At 41.3% G+C, this 26547-nt stretch overlaps 1 protein-coding gene and 1 long non-coding RNA gene across 29 annotated transcripts in view; one reads left to right on the forward strand and one right to left on the reverse strand.

The window, feature by feature from the left end:
• The first annotated feature begins 3566 nt into the window (after window positions 1-3566).
• Window positions 3567-26269, forward strand: LOC137203364 (uncharacterized). The gene is made up of 4 exons (XR_010933064.1): window positions 3567-3711; window positions 17761-22448; window positions 23401-23526; window positions 24640-26269. It is a non-coding gene; the product is annotated as an uncharacterized lncRNA (long non-coding RNA).
• The window catches only part of DTNA (dystrobrevin alpha), a 391558-nt gene continuing 375224 nt past the window's right edge, over window positions 10214-26547 (reverse strand). For 14 of the 28 annotated variants that reach the window (XM_067699351.1, XM_067699358.1, XM_067699353.1 and 11 more), the window contains 5 exons: window positions 26265-26424; window positions 23467-23556; window positions 21803-21971; window positions 19150-19318; window positions 10470-11561 (listed from right to left, as the gene is read on the reverse strand). In XM_067699351.1, the coding sequence (XP_067555452.1) occupies window positions 11421-11561; window positions 19150-19318; window positions 21803-21971; window positions 23467-23556; window positions 26265-26424 (729 nt within the window). In that variant the 3' untranslated portion in view covers window positions 10470-11420. Of the gene's footprint in view, window positions 10437-10469; window positions 11562-13617; window positions 14133-17093; window positions 17143-19149; window positions 19319-21802; window positions 21972-23466; window positions 23557-26264; window positions 26425-26547 lie in introns of those variants that run through there. The other 14 variants (XM_067699361.1, XM_067699367.1, XM_067699359.1 and 11 more) reach the window with 5 other exon arrangements.

The following is a 26547-nucleotide window of genomic DNA, read 5'->3' on the forward strand; positions in this document are numbered from 1 at the left end:
CAGAGCAAAAGCAGAGGCTCACTTCAAAGATGATGGTACCTACAAGTTGGGCGCATAGACCAAGGGGGCGTGGGGGGATGGGACATGTAGGGATTTCTAAAGAGAGTTTCTAAGAAGAGAAAGGAAGAAAGACAATAGGAAACTGTTGGTGGCATCAAATACAAGTGCGCAGCAGGGAACTTTGGGAAGTTTGTGTTCATCACCACCCTTCCCCTCCCTTGGTTTTTGAAACTCTTTACAGTCAAGTTTAATTTTACTAGAATTTAGGTTATTGTGGAAAAAAAGAGGTTAGTTGTATAGGGCTCTGATTTTCCTTTTTTTGCATGAACATTATTCATACAAACAACACAAATAAACTGGATTTACACATTAGATCTGTGGGAACGATTTTGGAAGAGCTACATGTTGACTTTCTAGGGTATTTTTTCACCTCAAAATGATACTTCAGTGATATTTCTAGAATTCCTAAGTGAATGCTGTTCTCCTCAAAAGTATTCGTTTGCTTTTTTTTTTTTTTTTTTTTTTTTTGTGGTACGCGGGCCTCTCACTGCTGTGGCCTCTCCCGTTGTGGAGCACAGGCTCCGGACGCGCAGGCTCAGCGGCCATGGCTCACGGGCCCAGCCACATCGCGGCATGTGGGATCTTCCCGGACCGGGGCACGAACCCATGTCCCCTGCATCGGCAGGCGGACTCTCAACCACTGCACCACCAGGGAAGTCCCTGCATTTTTATATTTTCTTGTAAGTGCAAAAGTCAGTGTCCCAGAAGTGAACAAAATTAGGCTGAGTCTGAAAGAAAGTGTTTAGGAAAAGAAGAATTCTAATAAAAAGAAAATTATGGTCTCATCAGTTTTTTCCTCCTTCAGATTGTTGACGTCAGGGCTTGAGTTGTGCGTTGTCACCCCACCCTCCTGTTAATTACAGGCCATGCCTAAGGAAAATTTTGTTGACTTATTAAAGTTTTCTAGGCCCAAATATGTATTAAACCTGTATCACCGGTGATGACAAGTCTAGCAAACATTCAGATTTGTTTTTCTCTCATCCTCTCCCGACATTTTGTTTGGAAAACTGGAGTGTTGTACAACGTGAAGTTTATCTACAAGTAATCACTTGCTCTTGCTCAGGCCTCTGAGCACCTTGAAAGCTGAGGAATCCGAGCTCATGGCTATGGTTTGGGGCCTGCTGTTTTCTTTTGTTCAGAAAACACTGTCTGGGGAACAATGCATAGAGTATTTGTAAAGCATACACAGCAGAAGGATTTGGTTGTCTATGAAACTTCCGGTCCATAGTTCATCAGATTCATGTAGAAACTATAGCTTTCTTTTAATCCATCAGATCCAGAGTTTAGTTTGGGTTTGCACAGAAAAGGTATAGAATGTATAGACAGAGAATGCATATCTTTTGATAACAGCAGCTTCTATTTTCTCTCTTTGCCTTCATGAATTAATGTATGGATGTTAAGAACTTCTGATAGTAAACGATCTCCCTAATGCATCCTTCATTTAAGGATATAGTGAACTGAGTTTTAGTTATGCAGAATGCTGTTCTTTTTTAAAAAAATATTCAATGTAATTTTGATGCACAGAACTCTGCATATGTGAAACGAATTATTATGATTCTACCACAAATGCTGAATGAATTGGTAGAATTATAAAGAGTGCCTTCTTTAGAATGCACTTAGCTTCTTTAGAGCTAGTGAAATGTGATTTGGAAATAGATTAACATGAGAAGGACAGATATGTTCCATTGAAACAAGCTATGGATGTCTGTAAAATTGCTTAGAACAATGTGGTTGCTAAGTGTCATATTAATTTTTGTTAGCTGTCCTTCACAACATCCTTGAGAAATGGCTGCATTACTGTTTCTTGTACTTTAAGTGTTAGACTGTTTTATCAAGTTTTCCAAGACTGATAGTGCAAGTAAGAGAGAAAAAAAAATGCTCCTCATCTAAATAAGTGAATAAATAAGCAAATAAGTAAAAAAGTGAATGAATAAATGAATGAGTGAATACTTAAATAGAAGGTATGCTGAGAATGACTTCAGATAATTCTTATGGTGACTCAACTCTCATACTGTGAAAGAGAAGGAGCTATAATTTGGCACAAAATAGCTGTTTGAACTTGAAGAAGAATAAATGTGTTCTTTTTGAGCTTCAATAAGACAATACTATGTCCAGCTCTACCAAGTGGTTTACAAACACTGTATTATTTCTTTTTTTCTTTTTTTTGCGGTACGCAGGCCTCTCACTGTTGTGGCCTCTCCCGTTGCGGAGCACAGGCTCCGGACGCGCAGGCTCAGCGGCCATGGCTCACGGGGCGCAGCCGCTCCACAGCATGTGGGATCTTCCCGGACCGGGGCACGAACCCGTGTGCCCTGCATCGGCAGGCGGACTCTCAACCACTGCGCCACCAGGGAAGCCCTGTATTATTTCTTTTTCCTGTTACTCCCAACCGAATTTATCCCTCTGCCCCCCATTTCCTCTTTGGTAACCATAAGTGTGTTTTCTATGTCTATGAGTCTATTATTTTATCATTGTCACAGATTTGGAGGCGATAGAAACCTTGTAACGTGTGTCACTGTGTTTATGCTGAAATCATTTCTCTTAATAACTTGCTAAACTTATCTAAGGAAATAATGAGAATGAGAAATTAACTATGTTATAGAAATAATAATAAGTAAAATATTAGTGGACCATTTTGAATCCAGTTCTCCCCTTTGAGGTTAAAAATCAGCAAAGAGAATCCTTTGTGAGATTATAAGGAACGAGTAAGAAATAAGTGCCCTCAGTATTCAAGTGTTTCTGCTACACGACTTTGAAATCCTGATGTGGAGCCTCAGAAAACGGCAATGTTTGGGAAGGAGGTGACATACATGACTTGACAGCTTCTTATTTGGGTGGCCAACATGTCTGCACTGAGATACATACCTGTGTAAATACCTGAAGCTTTTACTCAGCCATGGAAGAGAAGTTGGAGGTTGTTTTAACTGCTGGATGGGAAAGAGAGTAAAAAGCCCACTGGTTCCACCTACTTAAGTCAACTATTGCTACCCCTAAGTGACATAAAGGCAAAATGATGAACACCAGTTAAAAAAAAGTTAAACCTGCAATGAACTAACGAAGTGGATAAATCCTCAACTCTCTCCAGCTGAGTCCATTGCAGAACTCACGATTAAGCTACTGTTTCCCAAACAAGTAGAAACCACTGAGCACCTCCCTCATCAAACTACCCTGGGCCTCGGTCTGCAAATCCAAGTTTCAGATACCACTCCTCTTTCGTTTCAATAAACAAATCCTTCTGCAGCAGTGGGCCAGGAGGGGAGAGATGGCTCGCTGTCAAACCCAAAGGGGACATCAGCCCTGCCTGCGGAGTGAACTGGGTTGGGGTGCGGCAAGGAGGGCTCTGCTCAGAGTTCCAGGATCTGGCTCAGAAACACTGAGACCATTGTCTTCAGAGGCAACAAAAAGGGCTGTTGAAAAAAACCAAACTTTAATAGAAAGCCAAAAATCTGTGCTTGTCATTTTGTGTTTATTTGGCATTCAAGAACGGCAGTCGTTCTCAGCTCTTGCCGCTGTTTGTGTTTAAAGGAAGGCCCGTAGCCATGGAATGGGAGCCAGCCCTCAATACCTCACTCTGAAAAAAACAAAAACAAAAAACCCCTCGATCATGTCTACTCAGATGTCCTCTGAGTTCCTGTTGAAACTTCGCGGCTGGTGAGTGACAGGTCAGCAGGCTCCTTACCTGCTAACCATTCTGGGCCATTCTTTCATAACAAGATGCACATTTGTGTTAACTTGGAGGAGGGGGACAACATTCCTTTGCCATTGGGTCAGATTTTCCTGTGTGTTTGCGTGCGCTCTCTCTCTCTCTCTCTCTCTCTTTTTTGTTGTTCTAGTTGAGCAGTTCCTGTCAAATCACAGGAGGAGGGGGAGTGTAATCACTGGGCAGTTTACTTCAGCTACTTGGTTAACAGTGACATTGGTTCCCCGATTTATGGGAAGCCAAGGTAACCTAATCTGGAACGTTAGAGGAAACTGCTGCAATTCTGTAACCTTTACCCTAACTGCCTGACTGAGTGAGGACTGGAAGGGAGAGTGAGGGGGCGGGGCGGGGAACTCGCCAGTAGGCAAGGGACGCTACCTGTTTATTGGTGTCTGCAGAACAGACCCGTTTTTCTACGGTGATCATTTGAAGAATATCGTCATTTGTTGAATTGAACCAGTGCCCTTGACTTCTTAGAAGAGGTGAAGGGAATTGATTACAGTAAGTTCTTGGAATGTAAAAAATTAAGATAAACTGCCGGAACTGATGTGTTTTTTCATAATGCTTTTCATTCATATTGCTATAAATTACTATATGATTATATTTATATTTTATAATATGACTGTATTTGATCACACAATAAATCTGTAAAGAAAAGAAAATAGGCATCCGTACCCTCAGTGAGAATTTGGTTGGGAATGAGACGGTAAGTGACCTGCATAGGATCAAATACCCCAGCCTACCATCCCGTTCTCTTGATTCCCAGAACCGCGTTATTTTTCAGTGTATCACCTGACTTCACGAAATGTTGACAGATAGCCAAAACATAGTGATTCAACAGTTGGAATACAATAAAATGATTACATGTCATCCCGAGAAAGATCTGTAAGGTAGATCCTGGTTCTTCCACTCACCCAGTTCTGACTTAGGAAAAGAACAAATGCTGGGAGAATCATCACTTCTTCCTGTGGATCCCAGCAGTGACACAGGCTGCATTCCTCTCTATCCGCCCCCTCCTCCCTCTTTGTTTTTGGCCTTTAAGACTGATTTTCACTTGACTTCAGTGAAGCGTTTTGCTTAATTCTGTTTTGAATTAACTTTGGGTAAAGTCTGTCTTATCCGTGAAACCTTAATTTCAAAGTTACTTTTCCTTAAACCACTGTTTTGTAGGTGACAACCAAACCCAAATGTTATCTCCTTCCATCCATATTAAAAATGTTCACGGTGGTAATGAGTCATCTCATTCAAAAGTGGTTATTGGAATTCCTGGCCCAGGTAGCTCACTCAAAATCCTTTCTTAACCAAATTTCTGAAGACTCAGTGGAAGCTGGTGACTGTAGAATCCTGTGAAATCCCAGTTAGCCAACGAGGTGTCTGAAGTATAACTATTCTGTGAATAACGTGGACCTGCTTTGGGGCATAAAGAGTCTGGTGGCTCCTCACACTTCAAGGGAGTTATTCAGCAAATATTTGTAGATGGTAAAGAGCATGACTGGAAATGTTTCTCTTTGGAATTTTATTTTATTTTCCCAAACATCTTTCCAAATGGATATTTTGTGGGATGTTGAGTATAAATATTTAAGAGACTCAGTGAAATAAATGCTAGTTCTGAGCACTTCCGGCTTCCAACCTTTTGTTTGTTTTCCAGTGAGAATGTACAGTAATCCATTTCAAACTCTGGCTTTCGTGGATTTAGACCAGGCTCCCCCAGAGGTAGGAATACCAGGGCAAGGATTAACCAGATTGTAATCTTTGTGCCTGCCAGTCTGACGTCACTTGTAGATTCTGCCAAACTTCCTTTGGAAGCAGATGTTCCTAGAGGGGGAATGCTAATCACTTATCCTCTTATGTTTGTTCAGTAACTGCTGATTCGTGGGAAATACAAGGATTTAGGTTACGGTTACAAATAATTCACAAGGGATATACGTTTTCAGAGAGAATAAACATGATTATTCCAACACATTTTTTCCTCTTTCCTGGCATTTCTCATGTTTTAATTCAAGCTTTCCCATCGCCTTCCAGTCAGGGAGGACTTGTCATATATTGTCCTTCCCCAGTGCAATAGCTCCCATGTCAATCTGTGGGTAATTTACAGATCTTAGTAATATTTTCTAATCGCCAGTCTAACATTGAAATATAAACGTCAAGCCCTCATCCTTGTATTTATAAATGCTCTCTTTTAGCCAAAAAGAGTGGAATTAAAACAGAAAAACCCCAAAGGGTCAGATCTGTTGATGATTTACGAACAAGGAAAACAGTGGGTCCCACCCATGTCAGCACTGTGGCAACAGTGGCCTTTGGTTGCTATAATGAATGGGTATGTATTGATACATGTATTAGGAGAATATTGCCACTGATACAAAAATATCAAGATTTTTAATATATATACATATATATATATTTTGCATTCAAAGAATACACACTACTTGCAACATAAAGCTAAGTAAAACTGATATGACTGATTTATACTTGTGTAAGTCTACAGCCCCAGATTCCTTTATTGGCAATTACTATTGAACTGAATGAGTAATTCTGGTAAGGATGAAAGTTCAGTCAGAGGTGAACCTGAGGCAACTGCTGAAGCATCTCTCCCAGGAAGTGGTGGGGACCTTTCATGTAATTTGTGGTGTGTTCTATAGTTTCTTTGGGTCACCAGAATTTGCTTATTATGTATTTCAAACTTTCAATTATTTAGAGAATTAAGAAGAAAATATGTTAGAACAAGTTTCTTCCGGAAATTGCACGATAGGGACGTTCTATAATGATATACAAATCCTACTATATGTTAGTAGCTATTCCAGAAATATCGGGGCGGTGCTTTTTATTATTATTTATTACTATTATTTTTTAACTGAACTACAGTTGATTTATAATGTTGTGTTAGTTTCTGGCGTACAGCAAAGTGATTCAGTTATACGTATGAAGTGGTGCTTTTTATTTTTTAAATTTTTTATTTAGTTATTTTTTACATCATGAAGTGGTGCTTTCTAAATGGAGAACACAAGCTTTTACAGAATGTATTTGATTCAATAAACGGAAGAATCTCTAAGAGGCAGATTGCAGGTTTCCTCTGTAGAGTCCAAGCTTATATGGTTATTTCCAGAGTCTGTTCCAACACCCCATTGAGATTACAGTGGAGAGAAAGGATAGAACAAAGAAATGGCGAAAACAGGGCTATCTTAGGCCCCTCCCTCTGATCTCATGTCTAAAGAATTTGATTCTGCTCTTAGATGAACTGAAAAATGTCCCTCTTCAAAGAAATGGGAGGGCAAGTTAATGACCTGGTCAAAATTTCTGAGGTAGCCTCAAGAATATGTGGATTCACAAAGTCAATCAGTGCCTTAAAAAAACAAAAGCAGCTCACTATCAGCTATGCCAAAATTCAACTTGATTTTTGCAGATTCTCCTTAGCATCTAGATGTTTGAACAAGTCTTATCCATAGGTCATCTCATTTCATAAACCCCCAAAGTGAACAAACCCACAGATGTTCTCATTTTAGTGAATTCTGCAGCTAATATCATTCTGGAGGGACATCAGGCATCAGAATACAGTCCTGCTAAACATCAAACTTTTGACTAGAAAGGTACCTTCATTGGTAGAATAAGCATTTTCTGTTCTCTAAATGTCCCACTGTAGGAGAATATCTTACTGGCTTTACGATGCAGAATTCACCCGAGACTTATTCCTGCCTGATGCTGGAGTGTCTCTTTGCTTGCTTTCTTGGGCGATCAGTCCCTCTGATTTGACTGGGACTGAGGCATTTCTCAGGACTCTTGGCTTTCAGTGCAAAACTGGGTCAGTCTCAGGCAAACTGCTGACTCACTTTCTGAGAGGAGTCCTGGCTCTGTTATCAGGTCTTTTGCAGCCCGGAGATCAACATACAAATCAGCGTCTCCACTTCTCAGAACGAGCATCACTTCCATCTGGCTGTGGAGCACAGGCGTGCCCTGCAAATTCCTACTTCCGGTGCTTACCAGAGTCTATTCCAGATAGACTTTCACCTCTTCCAAAGCTTCCATTAAAAGTCCTGGCTAAAAAAAAAAAAAAAAAAAAAGTCCTGGCTGTGACTACTGATATTTAGGAGAGTAGCCTGAGGAATGGTGTGTCTTCCTTATTTTTCAATATCTTCTATATTTATTGCTCAACTACTTTGTACGAGGCATTGGGTTCGGTGATGTTCTACATGAATGCGGACCCTGCTCACCACCAGCGTGGAGTCTGGTAAGACAAGTAACCAAGCAATTATTTACAAAGCTTAATCCTTTCATCAGGCCAGGCCAGGATGAGGCTACAGTGTTGGAATAAATTCTGTTAGTTTTATACTATTCACCATCACAGATTTGCAATTTAGCTTTATGCTAAGTAAAACAACTTTGCCCTTAAAAATTTGTTTTTAAAGGTTATACTCCATTTACAGTTATTACAAAACATTGGCTATATTCCCTGTGTTGCACAGTATACCTTGTAGCCTATTTTATACCCAAAAGTCTGTACCTCCCACACCTCCACATTGCCCTCCCCCCACTCCTCACTGGTAACTACTAGTTTGTTCTCTATATCTGCGAGTCTGCTTCTTTTTTGTTATATTCTCTAGTTTGTTGTATTTTCTAGGTTCCACATGTAAGTGATATCATACAGTATTTGTCTTTGTCTGACTTATCTCTCTTGGCATAATGCCAAGTCCATCCATGTTGCTGCCAATGGCAAAATTTCATTCTTTTTTATGGCTGAGTAGTATTCCATTGTATATAGAGAGATATATACCACATCTTTATCCATTCATCTGTTGATGGACACCCAGGTTGCTTCCATATCTTGGCTATTGTAAATAGTACTGCTATGAACTTTGGGGTGCATGTGTCTTTTCGAATTAATGTTTTTGTTTTTTTTCAGCTATATGCCCAGGAGTGGAATTGCTGGGTCATATGGTAGTTCTGGTTTTTTAAGGAACCTCCTTAATGTTTTCCATAGTGGTTGCACCAGTTTACATTCCCACCAACAGTGTATGAGGGTTCCCTTTTCTCCACCTCCTGACTTTGTGCTTTTTTAGAAAAAGAAAAAAATTGAAGACTGTCCCTTACACCACTCAATGTTTACAGTATGTACAGAGACCCTGTACAATGTACAGTACCTGTACTGTACAGTACTGTACAATGTACTGTACCCTGTACAATGGCTGGAAAAACGTGTCTTTGCTGTTGAACAAGTATGCTCGTTTGTAGTGGACAGTAAGAATTAGGAAGTTATGTTTTACATGCGGTTTTCAGTATCTTTTCTTAGCTTTGGTTTAGGTTTTCTGGTAAAATTATACTCTTCTTATTATCCTGTTAAAATATTTGAATCCTTCTACAACAAAGAGGCTTCTCGGATCTCTTTGCAGTAGAGGGGAAATATTACTCTTTTCTCTTGCACTAACTCCCCAAAGCCAGCATTTTTTTTTTTTTTTTGCGATATGCGGGCCTCTCACTGTTGTGGCCTCTCCCGTTGCGGCGCACAGGCTCCAACGCGCAGGCTCAGCGGTCATGGCTCACGGGCCCAGCCGCTACGCAGCACGTGGGATCTTCCCGGAGCGGGGCACGAACCCGCTTCCCCTGCATCGGCAGGCAGACTCTCAACCACTGCGCCACCAGGGAAGCCCGAAAGCCAGCATTTTTAAAAGGAGTATAAAGTATTTTGTTTTTCAGAGGACCATTGTTCCCAAGTTGGCTACAAACCAGGAAAAGGTTCTTGCTGTAAGCTGCTCCAGTGTTGGACAACCAGACCTGCCCCATTACTCCTGACTATGCTAGTGAAATCTTAGGGGAATGCTTTGGGCTGTGCTGGTTCTTGGTGTCTATCACAGTCTTGCTTCAGGATCTGATGTCTTAGAAAAAAATTTGATACTGAAAATCTCTTTTCGTCTTTCCATTGCCTCCCAGTTCTCCTTTACTAGCTCAGATAATGTTTAGAACAAAAAATTCGCAAACTATAATATGTGTTGCTAAGGCAACCAGAAGACAGCAGTAGGACTTAAACCAAAGCCAAGGAATTGAGCACAACTCCTTGGATGAATCTTAGTCTTGACCAATGCCAGATCTAGCAGGGGGGAGGTGAAGGCTTCATAGCTCTGGATAGAGGGAGAAGCCTAATTTCAGAAACTCCTCCGAAAAGTGCACCATCTTCTCAGAAGTGGGAAATTTCTTGTTTTCCCTCTGTTTCTTGTTTGATGGCATGCCCAGTCTTCTTCCCATCTCAGCCTTGTCTGCAGATTTTTTCAGAACATAGGCAGCTCCCTAGGTTATACTTCTGGATGACTAAGCACTCCTCAAATGGATATTGTGAGGATTAAATGTAAATAAAGCGGTTTTTTCTAAAGTTGTAAAGGATTACACAAATGTTAGTTATTTTTTCCCAGTATTTGGAATTTGGGGGAGAAAAGAAAGAAGAAAGAAGAAGAGGAAGAGAAGAAAGGCAAGGGTGTATGGATTGTTTATGTTGATTACAACAAGGCTTTCCATGAGCAGCAGAATAGTATCTCATTAAAAAAAACCCTGCATCCCCAAAGGCAGGAAAAGGTGAGGTATTTGGCTTCATTTGCTTGATCCTCAATGCGTGGTCCATGCTTCATGCTGCAAATACTGACCTGTGGTCTTTCTCCTTAGAACAGACTAACCTCATGTTGCTTTAGGAAATTCACTGAAACAAAGGAACAAAATACACAAGATATAGTGTTTTTAAAAAGATTTTTTAATGAAGAAATAATTCCATTCCAAAATATAGACACACAATTAAATAGTTTAATCACTTCAAAATATAACATGTCCCCAGGAGGTTCCAACACACACACATACACACAAAACAATACTTAACAGCAATACAAAAAACCCATACAATAGTAGTTTTGTTACATACCAATGAATGTTGTGAAATCTTTAGTGTCTCTGAATTGGTTATTTCAAATGGTGTCAAATTACAGTAGTCATAATTAAAAATGTCTTATAGTTAATTAGCCTCAGGATGTGATACTTCTGATTTTTTTCCCCCTCTTTTTGGTTCAAAGGTAAAAATGCCCTTTCTTCTGAGGACACGGTGGAGTTCTTGTTTGTGGCTCCTTGTGCGGAATTGAACCAAGGTGATTGCAGCGACCAAAGGCTGCCGGATTTACAACGTCTACCTACAGTTAACAGCCAAGAACTAATAAGGGTGCACAAAGATGATCAAAATAAAAGCAGACATTAGTGCTAAATTATGAGGCAACAGTCTGGCTCATGCATATAAGAAAATACATAGTATATCACAACAAAGGCCACACTCTTATGTAGTTCAGTTCACATCACTACTTACAAATGAACCTTCCCTGCCTTATAGTAGATCACTCGAGAATCCATTTTTCACAATCTCCAGCACATCTCCCTGCGACCAACCAAATTTACCCCGACTTCCGTCCTGACCAACCACAACTGATTCCTGAATCCCCTACAGTAGATGTCACCCTCCTCCCTCCCTCCATGACATGGCCCCGTGGCGGAGGGTTGGCTGTGTTAGACCAGTGCTCATTAATAGGCCAACATCTCTAATGGAGGTGGATGTGCAATTCATCGTGGAACAAGAAAGAAACAACCCCCGCCAGACGGAATTGGATCTAATGGACAGGACAGGTGGCACCTGCTGGGTTTGCACTTAGAACAGGCCCCAAAAGTAGATTTGGAGAGCCAAGGAAAGAAACCCACCGCAAACCACAAAAACCCAGAACAACACACGCCATTTTGTCTCGGTTACAGGACAGGGGTGCTTGAGTCTGGTCTCAGTGCTGACGTGGAGCTAAGAGAAAGAAAAGGTGGCTGGTTAGTCAGGAATTGGTCATTGGTAGCAGTTTCCAGAGTCCTTGCAATGGCTTTGTACGATGGTTTCGACAACCGTGTGATGGAGTTGGCAATGAATGCTATGACGGGGGAAGGTTATTGGCAGAACAGTTCAAACCTTAGACAAACGTTTTGATGTGGAAACACAAAATGACAACATCTGTCAGCTCGGTCCAGTTGGCGGCTGAATACCACCTGCAGGGTCAGGGTTCTGAGTTCGGGAACTGCCCGGCTATGATTGAGAGCTGACAGCCATGTAGGTAGCTGGGATGTAGTGGTTTTAAGTACTGAGTATGAGGCACCAGTGGTCACCTGCTCCATCTAGAGAGGCACGGGTTCACAGAGGATGGGCAGTGGAAAAGAGATGAACATTAAGATATACCAACAAAATCCGCAATAAAATCCATCTGTGCAAAGAAATCTGAGAACTGTGCAGTTGTGTCCCTTTGGTGTCAGCCTGTTCTCAGGGACATTTTTCAGGCTGGTTCTCCCGAGGGGAATATGATTAAGTACATCAGTGGGCAGACTGGGCTCCTTGCTAATGCCAACCAAGAGCTTTACTATCCCCAAAGCAAGCGATTTTGTTCCACAGGGCAGCCAAGGAGATGGTTTCTGACCCAGTGCAGAGGCATGAACATCTTAGAACTCTCTGGAGAGGAAGCTGGAAGATGTCAGGATGTCTCTTCTCAGCTGGGCACCCACCAACTACTGACTCTGGGAGGTGGCAGGTTTTTGCCAGCCCTGGAAGCAAAACCGAATAGCTGAAGCTTTGAGGTTGACTCAGAATCTTTCTTGCTTATCCTGAATAAGGCCTTTTCAGAGATTTTATTATACAACTTTATTCTAAAGCAGTGGTTCTCCAACTTCGGCGTGCATCAGAATCACCTGGACGGTTTATTCAAACACAGATTACTGGGCCCCAGCCCCAGAATGTCTGATTCCTTAGGCCCGGGTTAGGGCCTAAGCATCTGCATTTCTAATAAATTCCCAGGTGATATTGACGCTGCTGGTCCAGGGACCACACTGTGAGAACCACTGTGCTAAAATGATGTTCTCTTCTTTCTCTTAAAGGAGAAACAGGAATCCAGGGAAGCTGCCAATTTAAGGATAACGTATCTACTATGTTGTAGGATGTTTCTTTCATCAAATATTGAAACGAGTAGAAGATGATTTTTTCATTTCCCCAGAATCCCTAAGGGAGGTCTTTAGTGCTCCCCAAAGAGGGCCCTCAGAAAGGACCATCGACAGAGTCATTCATTCTCCCTTCCTTGTCAGTTCTTTTGCACATTAGCTTTTCACGGAGTGCAAAACCCCAACTCCACTTAGAAGAGCCTGTTTCCTCTCATGTGACCAGAGGAGGCTGCATGCAGAACACCAGGTAGCCAGCTAAGGCAATACACATTCAGAAAGAAGAGGAGGGCGAACGTTTGCAAGCGCGCTTTAAGCCTGTACATTTAAAGCTGAAAGGCGTCCAAACGACCCGATAGGGGAACTTGCGGATGAGCGGTGCTGTTAGAAACATGCTCCCTAAAGCTAAACCGAGAGGAACCAGCCCGTGGAAGAGCAGAGATAACTTGAGTCCATTGGGGGGAACTTATGGCACCTGTGGTTTATAAACAGCTTTAGTAACGAGTATTTCAAAACAGAGTTCACAGTTTTTAAGAAGATCTGTGCTGATTTTAAAAACTAGATTCTATATAATTTGAATGTTGCCTTTATTTTTTGGGGGGGAATATGATCTTTATTTGGAAAAAAGTATTTACACTAAACTCTAGGGCTGATTGGTTAGAGTATCTTGAAAGAAAACAACCCCAAGTTGGAAAGAAGCCCTAAAGACTGGATTCTCCTGGTGTGTTTGGTTCAAGCCTCTGCTCTCAGAGACTTGGAGACAAGTGCAGACCATGCAGGCCAAGGGCCCTTCTTGGCTTTAGGGCTCTGAGTCTGTACCCTCGGGAACCAAATCCTTCGGGCTTAGTGAGTAATTGCAAGTGGTTGTTTTTCTCCAACTGCTGTGGAAAAAAAAAATGTACAGTGTATATAATCAATTGTTTTGCTAAAATCTCAGAGAATTCAGAAATCAAACTCCTAGCTATAAACAGTATTAATATTGTCGTTGTAAACTGACCAGGTTCAATATCAAGTGCAAAGGTTTAAGATGCTTGTTAATACTGCCGTTGTGAGTAACAGCAGCGTGGGATTTCAGCCTGTGTTTTTATTTTGAGGGATGAGACATGTTACAGAAGATGTAGCTGATAAGTTAGCTTTGAACAGAAGTCTTTTTTTTTTTTTCCTTCTCAAAACACACATCTATGAACTACAAATCTGAGAACAAAAAGTTAGCTGCGCTATAGCCGGCAGAACACGTCTTTAGGGGCAGGGGTCTGTTGGGAGCTGCTGCGTGTAGTGGGTCCTCTCTTCTGTGAGATGAGGCTGCTGCCAGGCTGCCGTCTTCTCCTCTGTAGGGGTGGGTGCAGCTCTGTCCTTCATCACCAGTTCTCATGTTACTTTCATCTGTCTGACTATAGCTTGCCTGGGAATAAGCAATGTGTAATTTTTTTTAAAGATGGTAACTGCTCTCTAAATTAGGGTTATGAAGCTTAGAATCACCCCTTCCCCCCCAACACACACACACACACACACACACACACACACACACACACACACACACACCTCTACTTTCTTCCTCTGACAGTCAGGAATGAACGTCCTGGGACACTGTGGGCTACTGCACCTTCTGAAAGAAGAGAGGACAAGAATCCTCCATGCTGAGTCTCTTGCTTAGTGGGTACCTGAGGCATCTGGAGGGTTAAAGCAACGTAAACAGAAATATTGGTGCTGTCCTTTGGACAAGAAGATGAGAGCACTGACTCACCATCAGAATGGCATGCTGATTTAAAAAAAAAATCCACTTTGTTCTTCCAACCCTCCAATTTCTCAAGTTAGGATGTGGCTGGTCAAGGCACGTGGAGTACCGTGTGGCCAGAAGGATGGAAAAGGGACCAACCCAAGATCCCAATGGGCCAGAATGGGATTTTGGTGGACTCTAATTCAAGTGCTAACCTTTCTGTGTACTGTTTCTTCTAATGTGGCTAGTTGAAAAGCAATAAGTCAGCTTTCACTCTATTCACTCTTGTTAGTGTGTTGGTAAGTGCCTATTTATCTTCAGAGAGGCCTAAGGCTCTTCTTGAGCAGAGGATGGGTCGTCCACGTCTCTGGTGTTTCACCTTTTGCCCTTTAGTCATGTAGGGCTCTGCCTGGTGGATGCCTAATTGACTCTGAGCTGCTGAAATCAGCTCTAGGACCCTTGCAGAAGAGATGCATATACTTTGGGATAATTTCTGGTCTTGTAGTGTAGCCAGAAAGTCCAAACAAATAGATTTCAACAGATGAACCGTTCTACAATTTCAGCTGTATTTCTTGGCTACATCAAGAAAAACTACAGTAGGGTAGAACTAGGTGCAAAGATGAAAAGCTACTAGTTCCTACAGGGTTCTACCCGGTCTTAAATGAATTTTGTCTGATTTGCTGATTTAGTGACAGGCTGGTTTATATTTAGAGTTCTGTGGGATGCCAGCTAGGTAGGTAAGGATGCAGTAGGCAGCAGAGGCCACAACTGTTTTAACTTTTCACTGCCAAATTGGCGACAGAAGATTGAAAAAGGGCCTAAGAACTTTCAGAGTACTGAAATCTCTGGCGTTTATGGACAAGAACCAAATACCATTTTTTATCTGGGTTTATGTCAAGGGCATTTCATTAGGCTTTTAGAAAAGTATATGTTTCTAAGCACTACCTACTGATGTTTAAATAATGTGCAGAACAAAAATGATCAGATTGCTGGAGCTCAGAGAAAGAAAATGCTATGAAAGGAAAAGGCTTGCCCCTTTGGGACTAGATTTGTTATAACTGGACTGAATATTTTCAGAAACAGCTCCTGGGAATTTTTCACTGCAGTTATCATGAATCAGGAGAACATGTGGTGTAGCATTCTCAAATCCAAGGGAGGCAGACTAAAACGCACTCAATAAGATCCTCCCTTTTATACCAAGAGGGCCTCACAGCTCAAAAATTGTATTTCATAATAACAATTACACTTTAATTTTTACTTGCTTAATCTTAACCTGAGGACCAAGACAGGAGGTCAGTGGTGCTTGAACTAGAATGTATTCTTTACTAATCGATATGTCATTTAGGAGATATATATCGCTTTTTCAATTTAGCAGCCAGAGTTGAGTTTCCTATCAACTGCACTATTCCATGGGTGGGAAAAGACTGTAGAACTAAAATGGATACAAGTCCTCGGGACCGTGCATCCGGATGACCGTAAGAGGTGTATTAGCTTTGAAGTGTAATGTGGGACATCTAAATGGCCATTGGCTGGAGCCAGAGAAGCCATCAAGTCTCACGGGACAGTGTAGCTGAAGGTATATCAAGTCATTGTACGAAGCTGAGTCCCAGCCGTATTTCCACAATCAGAGCAAGCAAGCTGGTTCTGAGTCCCGGGGGCTCTCATACACTCACATAATAATTATAGTCACTCCTAGGGACTGAACTGCTTGTAAAGCACTGAGCATAGTGCTAGGCATGTATGTGTGGGCTCAGAATAAAATGATAGTGCGTCTGCCACTATGTTAAGCTCTTTAAAAGCTATATCTCAGTGAGTACAACTCCTCCATGAGGTAGGTATTGTGATATATGTTGAACAGAGGGAACAGAGGCTCAGAGAAGTCTAGTAGTTTGTCAAAGATTATGCTGCTAAGATTTGATGGAACTCATATTTGAAATCAGTCTATTTGAGTCCAGGGCCTAAGCTTCAGATAACTATAGTGAAGTGATCCTGCCAATCAAGGGCTATTCTCTTCACATTAAAAAAATTACTGAGGATTTCCCATGTATTTAGGTAGATCCTTAAAGCTGGGGGACCACATGCCACAGAAATGATATCTGAAATTAAATTATATCTTGCTGAATTCCACAATGGATTTGAATTCGCTGTTCTAAAACCATAAGGCTGTAGAAGGTTTCCTCTCTGTTTTTGCTTCTTTTGTTTTCTTTAATAACACATGCTTTTGCTTTCACTCATTAAGGTACACACTTTGATCTTCTGGGCCCTGAATACAGCAGGACTAAGGAGCTGACTCATCTCTGCAAGTGCTGAGCAAGGCTGGACTTTTCTCTCTCAAATGCTAGAGAGGCTGAAAACTTGAATGCAGTTATGAATCAGTGTTATGGCTTCACAGCTAAGAATTTCTGGGGCATCTTTGGTATTATTGAAATTTCTGTGCCAACTTTCCTAATTAATAGAGTAAAAAGTCAACTCCCAAGGTTGCCTGCCAAATCTCCACTGGATTATAATGAAATGCTTCATAGATTGGGAAGGAGGGTATTTTATCATAGAGAAAACCTAAGAGAGAGTGATTGTGAATATAGGTTACAAGTTATCAGAATCCAGTGTACAGTGGCCACGTTTCCTCCTAAATAAGAGGATACTTACTTGAGAGGAGAGTGATAAAAGGATATTGCATTCAACCTTGCAAGCTGACCTGTGGGTGACAAAGGACACAAACAAGAAAGGTGACATGTCATGTCTGTGATGTAGTCAAGCTGGTGAATTATTTGGTTGGAAGCCATGCAGAAAGAGAGAGAGAGAGAGAGAGAAATAGAGAGAGAGAGTGCAAGGAATGAAAGTAACTTTCTGGCCCATCCAACAACCATATGCTCATAGAGCAGTCAAGGAAAACCACTTCGACCTTCTCCAGGGCATATATCTTGAGTGGGGACACACAGGCCTGTTATCTCTCAGCCCTTTTCTTTGTCTTTCCCTTGAAGTCACTGGGTGTGGAAAGGAAAGGAGAGAGAGAAGGAGCTTAACATCTACCAGAGATGGCATGAACTCCAATCGGAGCTGATGCTATTAATAGAATTTCCTTTCATTTTGGTCATATCAGGTTAAATTCCTAAGTCATTAAAATAAATAAAAATCTAATATCTTATATGAAATGACTCACTTTCTTTTAAAAAAAAATCTAGAATTTCATTTACTGTGGTCACCAAAATCCAGAAACTGATATGGGCTCAAATAGGGAGATCTAATAGGCACCTCTAACAGCATGAACCAGAATATTGATTATTTCACCACCTCTCTCTCTCCCGCTATGCAGCAGAGCCAACTGAGATACGAGTAGGAATGCCATCCCTCAGAGTTCCCACGGACACCCTGAGCTTCATCCAGACTAACTTCCTTCCGCGGACAGGCCATAGAAGTCGCAAAGAAAGAGCGGCCTCCATGGTCTGCACTCAAGGCAAGTTTGTTTCTGTAGCAGTAAAGTACGGCTTTACGTATCTGGTCACTGTTTGTTTTGTTTATCTAGGCCTACATTGTAGTTGCTTCTGAAATGTGGCTGTTAAAGTGAAAAGGCTAATGGAACATTCCAGAGAGGCAAAGCTTCTGTGTTATACTGTCAAGATGGGGTTGGTGGGCTTCCCTCTTGCTCTATTCTTCTTGGGAAGATATTTCCAAACAATCTATAAACATATGAGAAGGAGAAGATAATTTATTCTCTCTGCTTCTCTTTCCTTCACTAATAGAGAAAGAGGGGGCTACTGCCAACCTAAGACTGTGGAAAAAAGCTTGTCTGGCCATCGGACAGAAAGCCTGACATGATAAAATAACCCCCGGGGTCTGGGAGGCAGCAGGTCTCAAGGAGCCAAATACCCCTGAACTCCCAGAACCCCAACAAGACACAGGGAAGGGAAACATACAAGAAAAACAAACATGGCAGTAGAACAATCTCCATGGGGAAAATGCACCCCCTTAAGGATGAGTGGCTAATTACACTTATTCCCAATTGCATGTGTTATGTCCACTGACTTCTCAGATGGATTAATATGCTCCAGTACATATGACAATCTGCCCAACCATACCCTGCTGAATGTGGGCCTACAGTTCCCCTAACATTTCTTGGTGAGGTTTGTCACTCTTTCACTTCTTGACATTTGATATAAGGCAGGCAGTGAGGGAAGCTGCGGACAAATGATTCAAGGGAGGAGGTATATTTATGCTTAGTCAATTTCCTTGAGCCTTGTTCCCTGACAGTCATCCTACAGTATCCATGGGGGATTAGTTCCAGGACATCCCCACACAGTAGATACCAATATCCACAGAGGCTCACGTCCCTTATAGTTGAACCTCAGTATCCACAGATTCTGAATCTGTGGATATGGAGGGCCGACTGTATCTTTTCTTAAAAAGTATTTTCCTAATGATTTTGGAGGATCATGGACTGTTAGTCACCATGTTTCCACTAATGTGGAAGGCCTCTTTTACTTTCCAACTCAGAATTCACAGGAATTCATGGTGAGTGAAAGCTATAAGAAGTATTTAACATTTTTCCTGTCTAGAATTCATGGACTAAGGAGTTCAGTCAGAATATTCCAGAAAGGGAGTGTGGAAGGAAGGAGAAGCCACCGAATTTTGGAGTAATGTAAGAGACCCAGCTACTGAGGGACTGGGGCAGGAGTGCTAAAGGATGTGGGCCAGCTCTTGGTACCTGGTAGGCTTCGTCCTGTAGCTTCTGTTTCAGGTATTCCTCCATCTTCAGCTCATTCTCCAGCTGCCGGACAGAGTCATCTTCATAGTTCTCATCCTCTGGCCGCACATATGGGTCCCCATCTTCTGTAACCCTGGGAATCAACCACAGTGGGAGTATCGGAGCAAATCTTAAAGGAAAGTATGAGTGGAATTCCTGTGTTAGCTGTAGTTCTGGGCACACATTTATTTAGTCCTTCAATTCACTTCTTTGCTTCAATTCACTTCAATTCTGTCTCTTCTTTGACATAATGAAAAAACTAAAAAAGCTTTGGAAGTTTGGAGAAATATATGATCAAAGTGTTCTCACAGACAATTTTTCTATGGCAATCTGGTGTCCTCTATGTTTTCCTAGGGTTAACAGGAATGAGCTGACCTTTAAATGTCTGTCGTTCTTAAAAAGGGTAGGCTTATCCTTTGAGAGGACATAGTTTTTCCAGTTTGGGGGCTTAAAAAAAATGGAATCCAAGAACACTTTCTGTAAGGGAAGTAAGCCCTCTAGTGAAATAATGATTAGGACATTTGTTCATAATTTAACGCTCTTTGTCTTATGCATGTACAGAGGAATCGCGCACGCATCTGTTTTATTCCTGTGGTAGAGTCAAGTCTCTCGCACCCATCAGCTAATCGATGTCAGGAAGACTAATACTCTAACCCACAGCTCTTGATCTTCAAAATTTATACTAGCTCTGAACTTAAGAAATCCGGGCTTCCCTGGTGGAGCAGTGGTTGAGAGTCCACCTGCCAATGCAGGGGACACGGGTTCGTGCCCAGGTCCGGGAAGATCCCACATGCCGCAGAGCGGCTGGGCCCGTGAACCATGGCCGCTGAGCCTGCGCGTCCGGAGCCTGTGCTCCGCAACGGGAGAGGCCACAACAGTGAGAGGCCAGTGTACCGCAAAAAAAAAAAAAAAAGAAATCCATTTAAATTGTCCAATTCCACTATGAAATAAATAGATAAGAATGATCTCATTCACTAAATGTGTGACTCTCTCCATCTATTCATCCCAGTATATATAAAGCTCTTCCTGGGACTGAACATAAATTCACAACCTAAATCATATGACTAAAATATTCTCACGCTAAAACACAGTGCATGTTTACATAGTACAGATATTAAAATATCCCCTAAAATGAAAAGAGTGGTCAAGTAGAAGTTTCTGGGTTGGAACTTAAATGCCAATGTTCATGTTTATTTATATTTGTACGACATGTCCTCGTTATTTTTAGAGGTTTGGGGTCAGCCTAAATAGGTCTACGAGACCTCTATGAACTTTCCCTTCCCAAGCCCCACAGCCATGTTTGTAGCTGGTCCTGCCACCAGTGTACCAGGGACAGCAGATGGGGTGGCCTTAGTTACAGTTTTGGACCTTAGGATCGGATCAAGAAAATTTTAGGTAACCACCATGTAAATGCTTAGTTATAAAAAAAATCAAATGGATTTGTATTTATCAGACTAAACTGATAATTAATTCACCAGTTTGAATAACAAACAGATCAAATAATTCTAAATTATAGAGGAAAGTTCAAGAAAGCAAACTGAAACTAAAAGCAGCAGCTTCCTGCTACGTAAAATTATAACTGTTTTGTTTTGATCTTACGCTCTGCCTTTTCACAGCTGGCTTTCAAGCCATGTCTATTTATAATTCCCCATTATTACTGGCCTTTTACTCACTGCTTGGATGGACAGCCAAAACACCAGAAAGGCCTCTGGTTAGTTTCTTCTCTGGGTCTTTAAAACAGATAGTTTATTTTTGTAGACTCATCTGCAGTTCTTCTCACATTAAGCACCATCACACTTCTGTAGTTTTTTTTTGAACTATTCATCAATTCTCTTTTCCAGAATTTGGGTGAGCCCCTGCCCACATTTCTCAGAACTCCGCTTACTTCACTTCCTTCATTTTACCCTTTTCCCTCCCAAGCTGGGCTCTGCAGGTCTGTCCTAGCTTTTTGCCTTTGTTTCTCAGCTTTGGTTTTCCCTGCCTGACTGCTTTGAGCTGATCCAACGTCACAGAAGTTCTAGTGGCTACGTGAGTGATTCTGCTGGGTCCTGTCAAGCTACAGATGCCTAACTGGGTGAAAAATCTTTGCAAAATGTCTTTTGAAGGTCAGGTTTATACATATTCAATAATTCAAGCGAATTGGACTTCTTTATAATGAGACTTTATACATTTAGTTATTTCAATCACAAGTGCGTATATGATGCTGTTTACACCCACTTTGAACAGAGACCTCTCTAGTACCACCAGGTCCTTTAAGAGCAAATCTAGTAAATTCAGAAGATAGGATGATTTATCTCCTGAACTAGTCTATGAGTCCTGGGAGGGTGGGAGAGATTTTTGACACTATTTTGTAACCAATTAGCACAGTGCCTTGGGCAAGCCAGGCTCTCAATAAGTACTGGTTGGTTTTTGTTACTGATACTCTGGAAATTGTTAGGGGGAAAAGTCACAATGACAAATTGAAATGTAGCACCCTTCTACCTCTTCTGGCAGAAAAGGAAACTGAACCATTCCTTTCCAAAATAAAGAAGTAAGCAACCACGTTTTAATTTTCCTATGCTCCCTGCAGAGTGTTCCGTTACTGAGAAAATACCCCCAAGCAGAAAATACTTACACGTCGCCACGCATGGCACTTGGGGTAGCTCCACTGTGAAGGTACCCGGGTTTTCGGGCATGGATTTGCGCTAGAAAAGCCTTTTCAGAGGTTGGTGACGGGACCAGATCTTCAAACTGAGTCCGTGCAAGTTCAGAATCCACGTTACTCTCAGTTTCACTCCCCGCCTCTATTAGGTACAATTGAAGAAGTGAAGAATGACCTAGACTTTTTTATGATCGATCGGCAAATAAAGGGCTAGGCTTAACATTAACCAACCTATGCTGAGTAAAACACTGACCAGTTATTTTACGTAAGTCAAGTATGTGTTCGTTTTTTCTCAAAATGAGAATTGATACTGACATGAATTACCACAAAATCAGTTAGTATACAGTATTGTCTTTTTATCTCAATAATATTATAAGGAATCTTTGTCTTAATAACTGACTTAATTCTTGAAGCCATCTGTTTTTTCCCTCTATAAAAGTCTTTATTGGGCTTCCCTGGTGGCGCAGTGGTTGGGAGTCCGCCTGTCGATGCAGGGGACACGGGTTCGTGCCCCGGTCCGAGAAGATCCCACGTGCCGCGGAGCGGCTGGGCCCGTGAGCCAAGACCGCTGAGCCTGCGCGTCCGGAGCCTGTGCTCCACAACGGGAGAGGCCACAACGGTGAGGAGGCCCGCGTACCGCAAAAAAAAAAACAATAAAATAAAATAAAAATATAAAAAGTCTTTATTAAAACTGTTGTTACTTTTGCTTAATATTACTTTAATTTAGGAAACACAGACCTAAAATATTACATTCACTTAATATTTCAAAAACTTATAAGAGTATAAACTAATAGTCCTTGAAACGCCTACAATGAGAATAACATTTTTAGTCATCATTTGCTAGGGCAGTGAGTACATGCCATTAATCATAATGTATTAACTACTGTCATTTTTATCCTATTTGGTAATCTTAATCTAAAATAATAGCAATGCTTTTCATTACTTTAATTCTAATTATAGAGGTTTTAAGAAATTTAAATCCAGATTTTTTTTAACAGCATTAAAGTTTTCTTTCTTATAGTTGTTGTAATCTCAACTATATGACCACAGTCCTTTCAAACAGATATCTTGCTAGGAGGGCTTTAAGGAATAGACGAGATGTATTAGTAACTGATAAGATATTTATTTGCATATTCACGCTGTAAAAGTTTTTAAAACTCTGTGTAGTAGTATTAGGATGAAGAGTGCTGCAATTTTATGCTATTTATTTTCTTCGCAGATCTTTCTTTAGTGATATTGCAAAGGTAAATTTCAGTTTCGCCTCTTTCAAATAGCCATGCATTCCAAGTGAACAAGTCTTAATTAGTAAATAAGACATTTGACCCTATAAAATAACTTTAGCATCATGTCACTTTGGGTCATGATATATTTAACAGTGGCTAACTTGGGATTCTGTATTTACAAGTCAATTTTAATATTTATTCTTTTCTGCATTTTTCAAATTTTGTGCATTGAGCATGTATTCATGATCTTCTCATTAGCAAAGTATAAACGGTACTAAAACAACCTAATATCCCAACAAAATATCACATAGACCTTTAAAAAATCTTTTTATACTTGACAATGAGCAGCTCTCTAACAGAAGTTATGGGTCCTTCTGCAATGAGACGACAAATGGGAGGGGACCAGGGACTCACCGGAATTCAACTCTTTCACGAGAGAGGACATGGTGTTAGTGATCGAATCCGCTGCTACTAGTAAGTCATTCCGTAAATTTCTTCTTGAACCTTAAGAAAGAATGATAATGAAAAAAAATCAAAGCTCTCCTTTTCCCCCAATTTCTATGCTGTTTATCATTTCCATTGATATCCTAAAGCAAGAAAACGTCCAAGACTTCTCCTTTTCAGAAGTGCTTTGGTTCATTTCCTGAAAAAAAAAACATTGTACTCAGGCCAGTGGCCTTTGATATAAGAAGACATGGCAACGGATGGGGATTCATATACTTTATTGTCCAAATTGGGACAATTTTACAAGTGAAAGGGAAGGTATTAATAACAAGACTGGGTGACCTGGCACAAACTGGGATGATCCCAGGTAAGCCAGCACGTGTGGTCATCCTTCAGAATCACCTCACAGATGAAAAGCCTGGTTTTGCCACGAGAGCTGTGCCTTCCCGGCAGCTGCTACTGTTTCAGCTCTTACCTGGTGGCTGAGCACATCAGATTCTGATCTCCATCACCATAGCCTCTGTCTCCCATCAGGGCTCCCCGAGCTTCCCCTATCATTTCAGGTACCCCTTGGGAATGGGAACCCTGTGCACTGTATGTCCCCAGAGTTTGGAAAAGGAGTGAGGATTCTTGCTCCTGCTGCCAAGACGTGGGCAGATGTATGCCTGGTACCCTGAACTGGAACTTACAGCATGTTTCTCTATGGTAGAGGAAGATTATTATGAGGTCTCCATCCCACTAAGGGTTAAAGGGTATTTGTGGGCTGGACTGGGAGTGGGGCAAGGTGGATGTAGAACAGAGGGCCAAATTCATCATATCTTTGGAAAAAAGACTCAAGATTCCAAATATCTGACTTACAGATGAATTTATGCAGGATGAGCTGGGGCTGCTTAGATAGGTCACATTTCATTGTGATTTCTTAGTAAGTAAAACTAAATAAGTAAAATAATAAACACATGTAAATTTAAGAAATCAAAGTAGGTAAAACAATAATTATTACAGGAAACTCAAATTGATTTAATATACTGTAAATTTCTTTAAGATTTAGGGAAAGGGCAGTTTTCCCTCTAAAAATTAAAAAAAGGAAATTATTTTGCATAACTTAAATTATATTTGTGTAACTTTAATCATTTTCTTTTTCAGGAAAAAACGCCCTGTAATAGATCTTCCTTTTTCCCTCAGAACAGAAAGTACATCATGCTCTCCCTTCAAAATGTAAGCTTTTGGGCTTCCCTGGTGGCGCAGTGGTTGGGAGTCCACCTGCCGATGCAGGGGACACAGGTTCGTGTCCCGGTCCGGGAGGATCGCACATGCCGCGGAGCGGCTGGGCCCGTGAGCCATGGCCGCTGAGCCTGCGCATCTGGAACCTGTGCTCCGCAACGGGAGAGGACACAAGAGTGAGAGGCCCTCGTACCGCAAAAAAAAAAAAAAAAAAAAAAAAAGTAAGATTTTATCCCCTATAAACAGTGGATGAGAGCATCTTTTTCCTCAGTCTCTCTGGATATTACTGATGTTAAACAATTTTTTTTGAATCTGCTAGGCAAAAGGTGATTTTGATTAAAATTTGTATTTCTACAACTCTTTGTGAGATTGAGCATCTTTATGGGCTATTTGTTCTTCTGTCGGTTCCTATCCTTCACCTATTTTTGTTTTGGGAGTGTCTTTTTCTGACTGAGCTGTGTGTGCTTTAATGTATAACTGAAATTATGAAACTTGATTGCTACATATGCTGGAAATGTTTCCTCAAGTCTATTTTTTTGTCTTTTAACTGTTTATGTTTCTTTTTGTCTTAAAACTAGTAGTCGAATATGTCGCTCTTTTCCTTAGATCTACACGTGAGGACCTGGGAGGATGTCCACCATATACCGCTAATTCAAGGGAGATGCAAATTGCAGACCAAAATGCAATGCATGATCGAATTTGTGTGGAAAAAGAAGAGTATATGTCCATAAAAGCAAACTTAAACATAGATATTTATATATAAGTGAAACGTTGAGAAGGGCCAAGCTCTTAATAGTCTTTACTTCTAGGAATGAGATTGGCAGGCTGAGGGTCGGCAGGAGGATTTCTTTTTTTCTAATTTTCTACAAATTTAAAAAGTGATGACAAAAAAAAGTTTTATAAAGTGTTAAAATATTTCCAAATAAATAAGATCACTTGCTTTGGGACCCCACTCCCACCCCGACACTCCGCAGTACATAAGCAGAAGAGGCAGCGGTGGGAGAATGCTGTTTGTTGCTGTTTGTCATCTCACATCCCTCTTTGCCCTCTTCTATTGACTATGGAGAGCTAGCCTCGCAGCCCCATAACACAGAGGCAATGATTCAACTCTTTAAGCCATCTGGAAAATGACTAAGCATCCTTCTTGATCGCCTCAGTGCTAAAGAGCTGGGATTGTTTACTCTCAATCTTGAGTTTGCTTTCATGTAAAGAGACCAAAGGAGGAAATATCTTTCGGAATTTTAAAATGGATTACATTTATAAGATTTCCTGGAATATTGCTGAAAGGATTTCCCTTCCCTTAATGAGCAAAGGCTCATAAAAAAACAGGGCAGGGCAAGAGAAGCCAAAAGAAGATAAGATGGTGAAGGGAAGAACAGATTAGTGTAGGGAGTTTCTAAAAAGTCTCGCAGGCCCGGCTTTGACACGAACTGTGGAATACACTAGAGCATCCACGGTGAGGCTCTGATAACTCTAGATCATGCAATCCTTGGCGACTTATTTGCAACAGAAAAGCAGAACACACACACACAAATAAAGCCACTTACTTTGTGCAAACGCCTCCTGTACGTCTCCCCCTACCCCTGTGAGAGAGTCCTGAGGCGTGTGGGTTGGGGTGGAGCAGGCGGAAGCTGACCGGACGGGCATGGGGATGGGCCTGCTGATGGTGTGGCTGGGGGAGGAGCGGGGAGAGCCTGCCCCCTGGGTCTGGAGAGACAATGCAAGTCATTAATTGTTTTCGCAAGAAGATGCCAAATGCCCTTCCCAGTGTCTCAGTCAAATGTTAAAGACAGTGACAATGAAATTCCAAAGTAGGTGGAAATCCTAGGT

Source organism: Pseudorca crassidens, chromosome 12, assembly GCF_039906515.1.
Source record: "Pseudorca crassidens isolate mPseCra1 chromosome 12, mPseCra1.hap1, whole genome shotgun sequence".
Taxonomy (NCBI): domain Eukaryota; kingdom Metazoa; phylum Chordata; class Mammalia; order Artiodactyla; family Delphinidae; genus Pseudorca; species Pseudorca crassidens.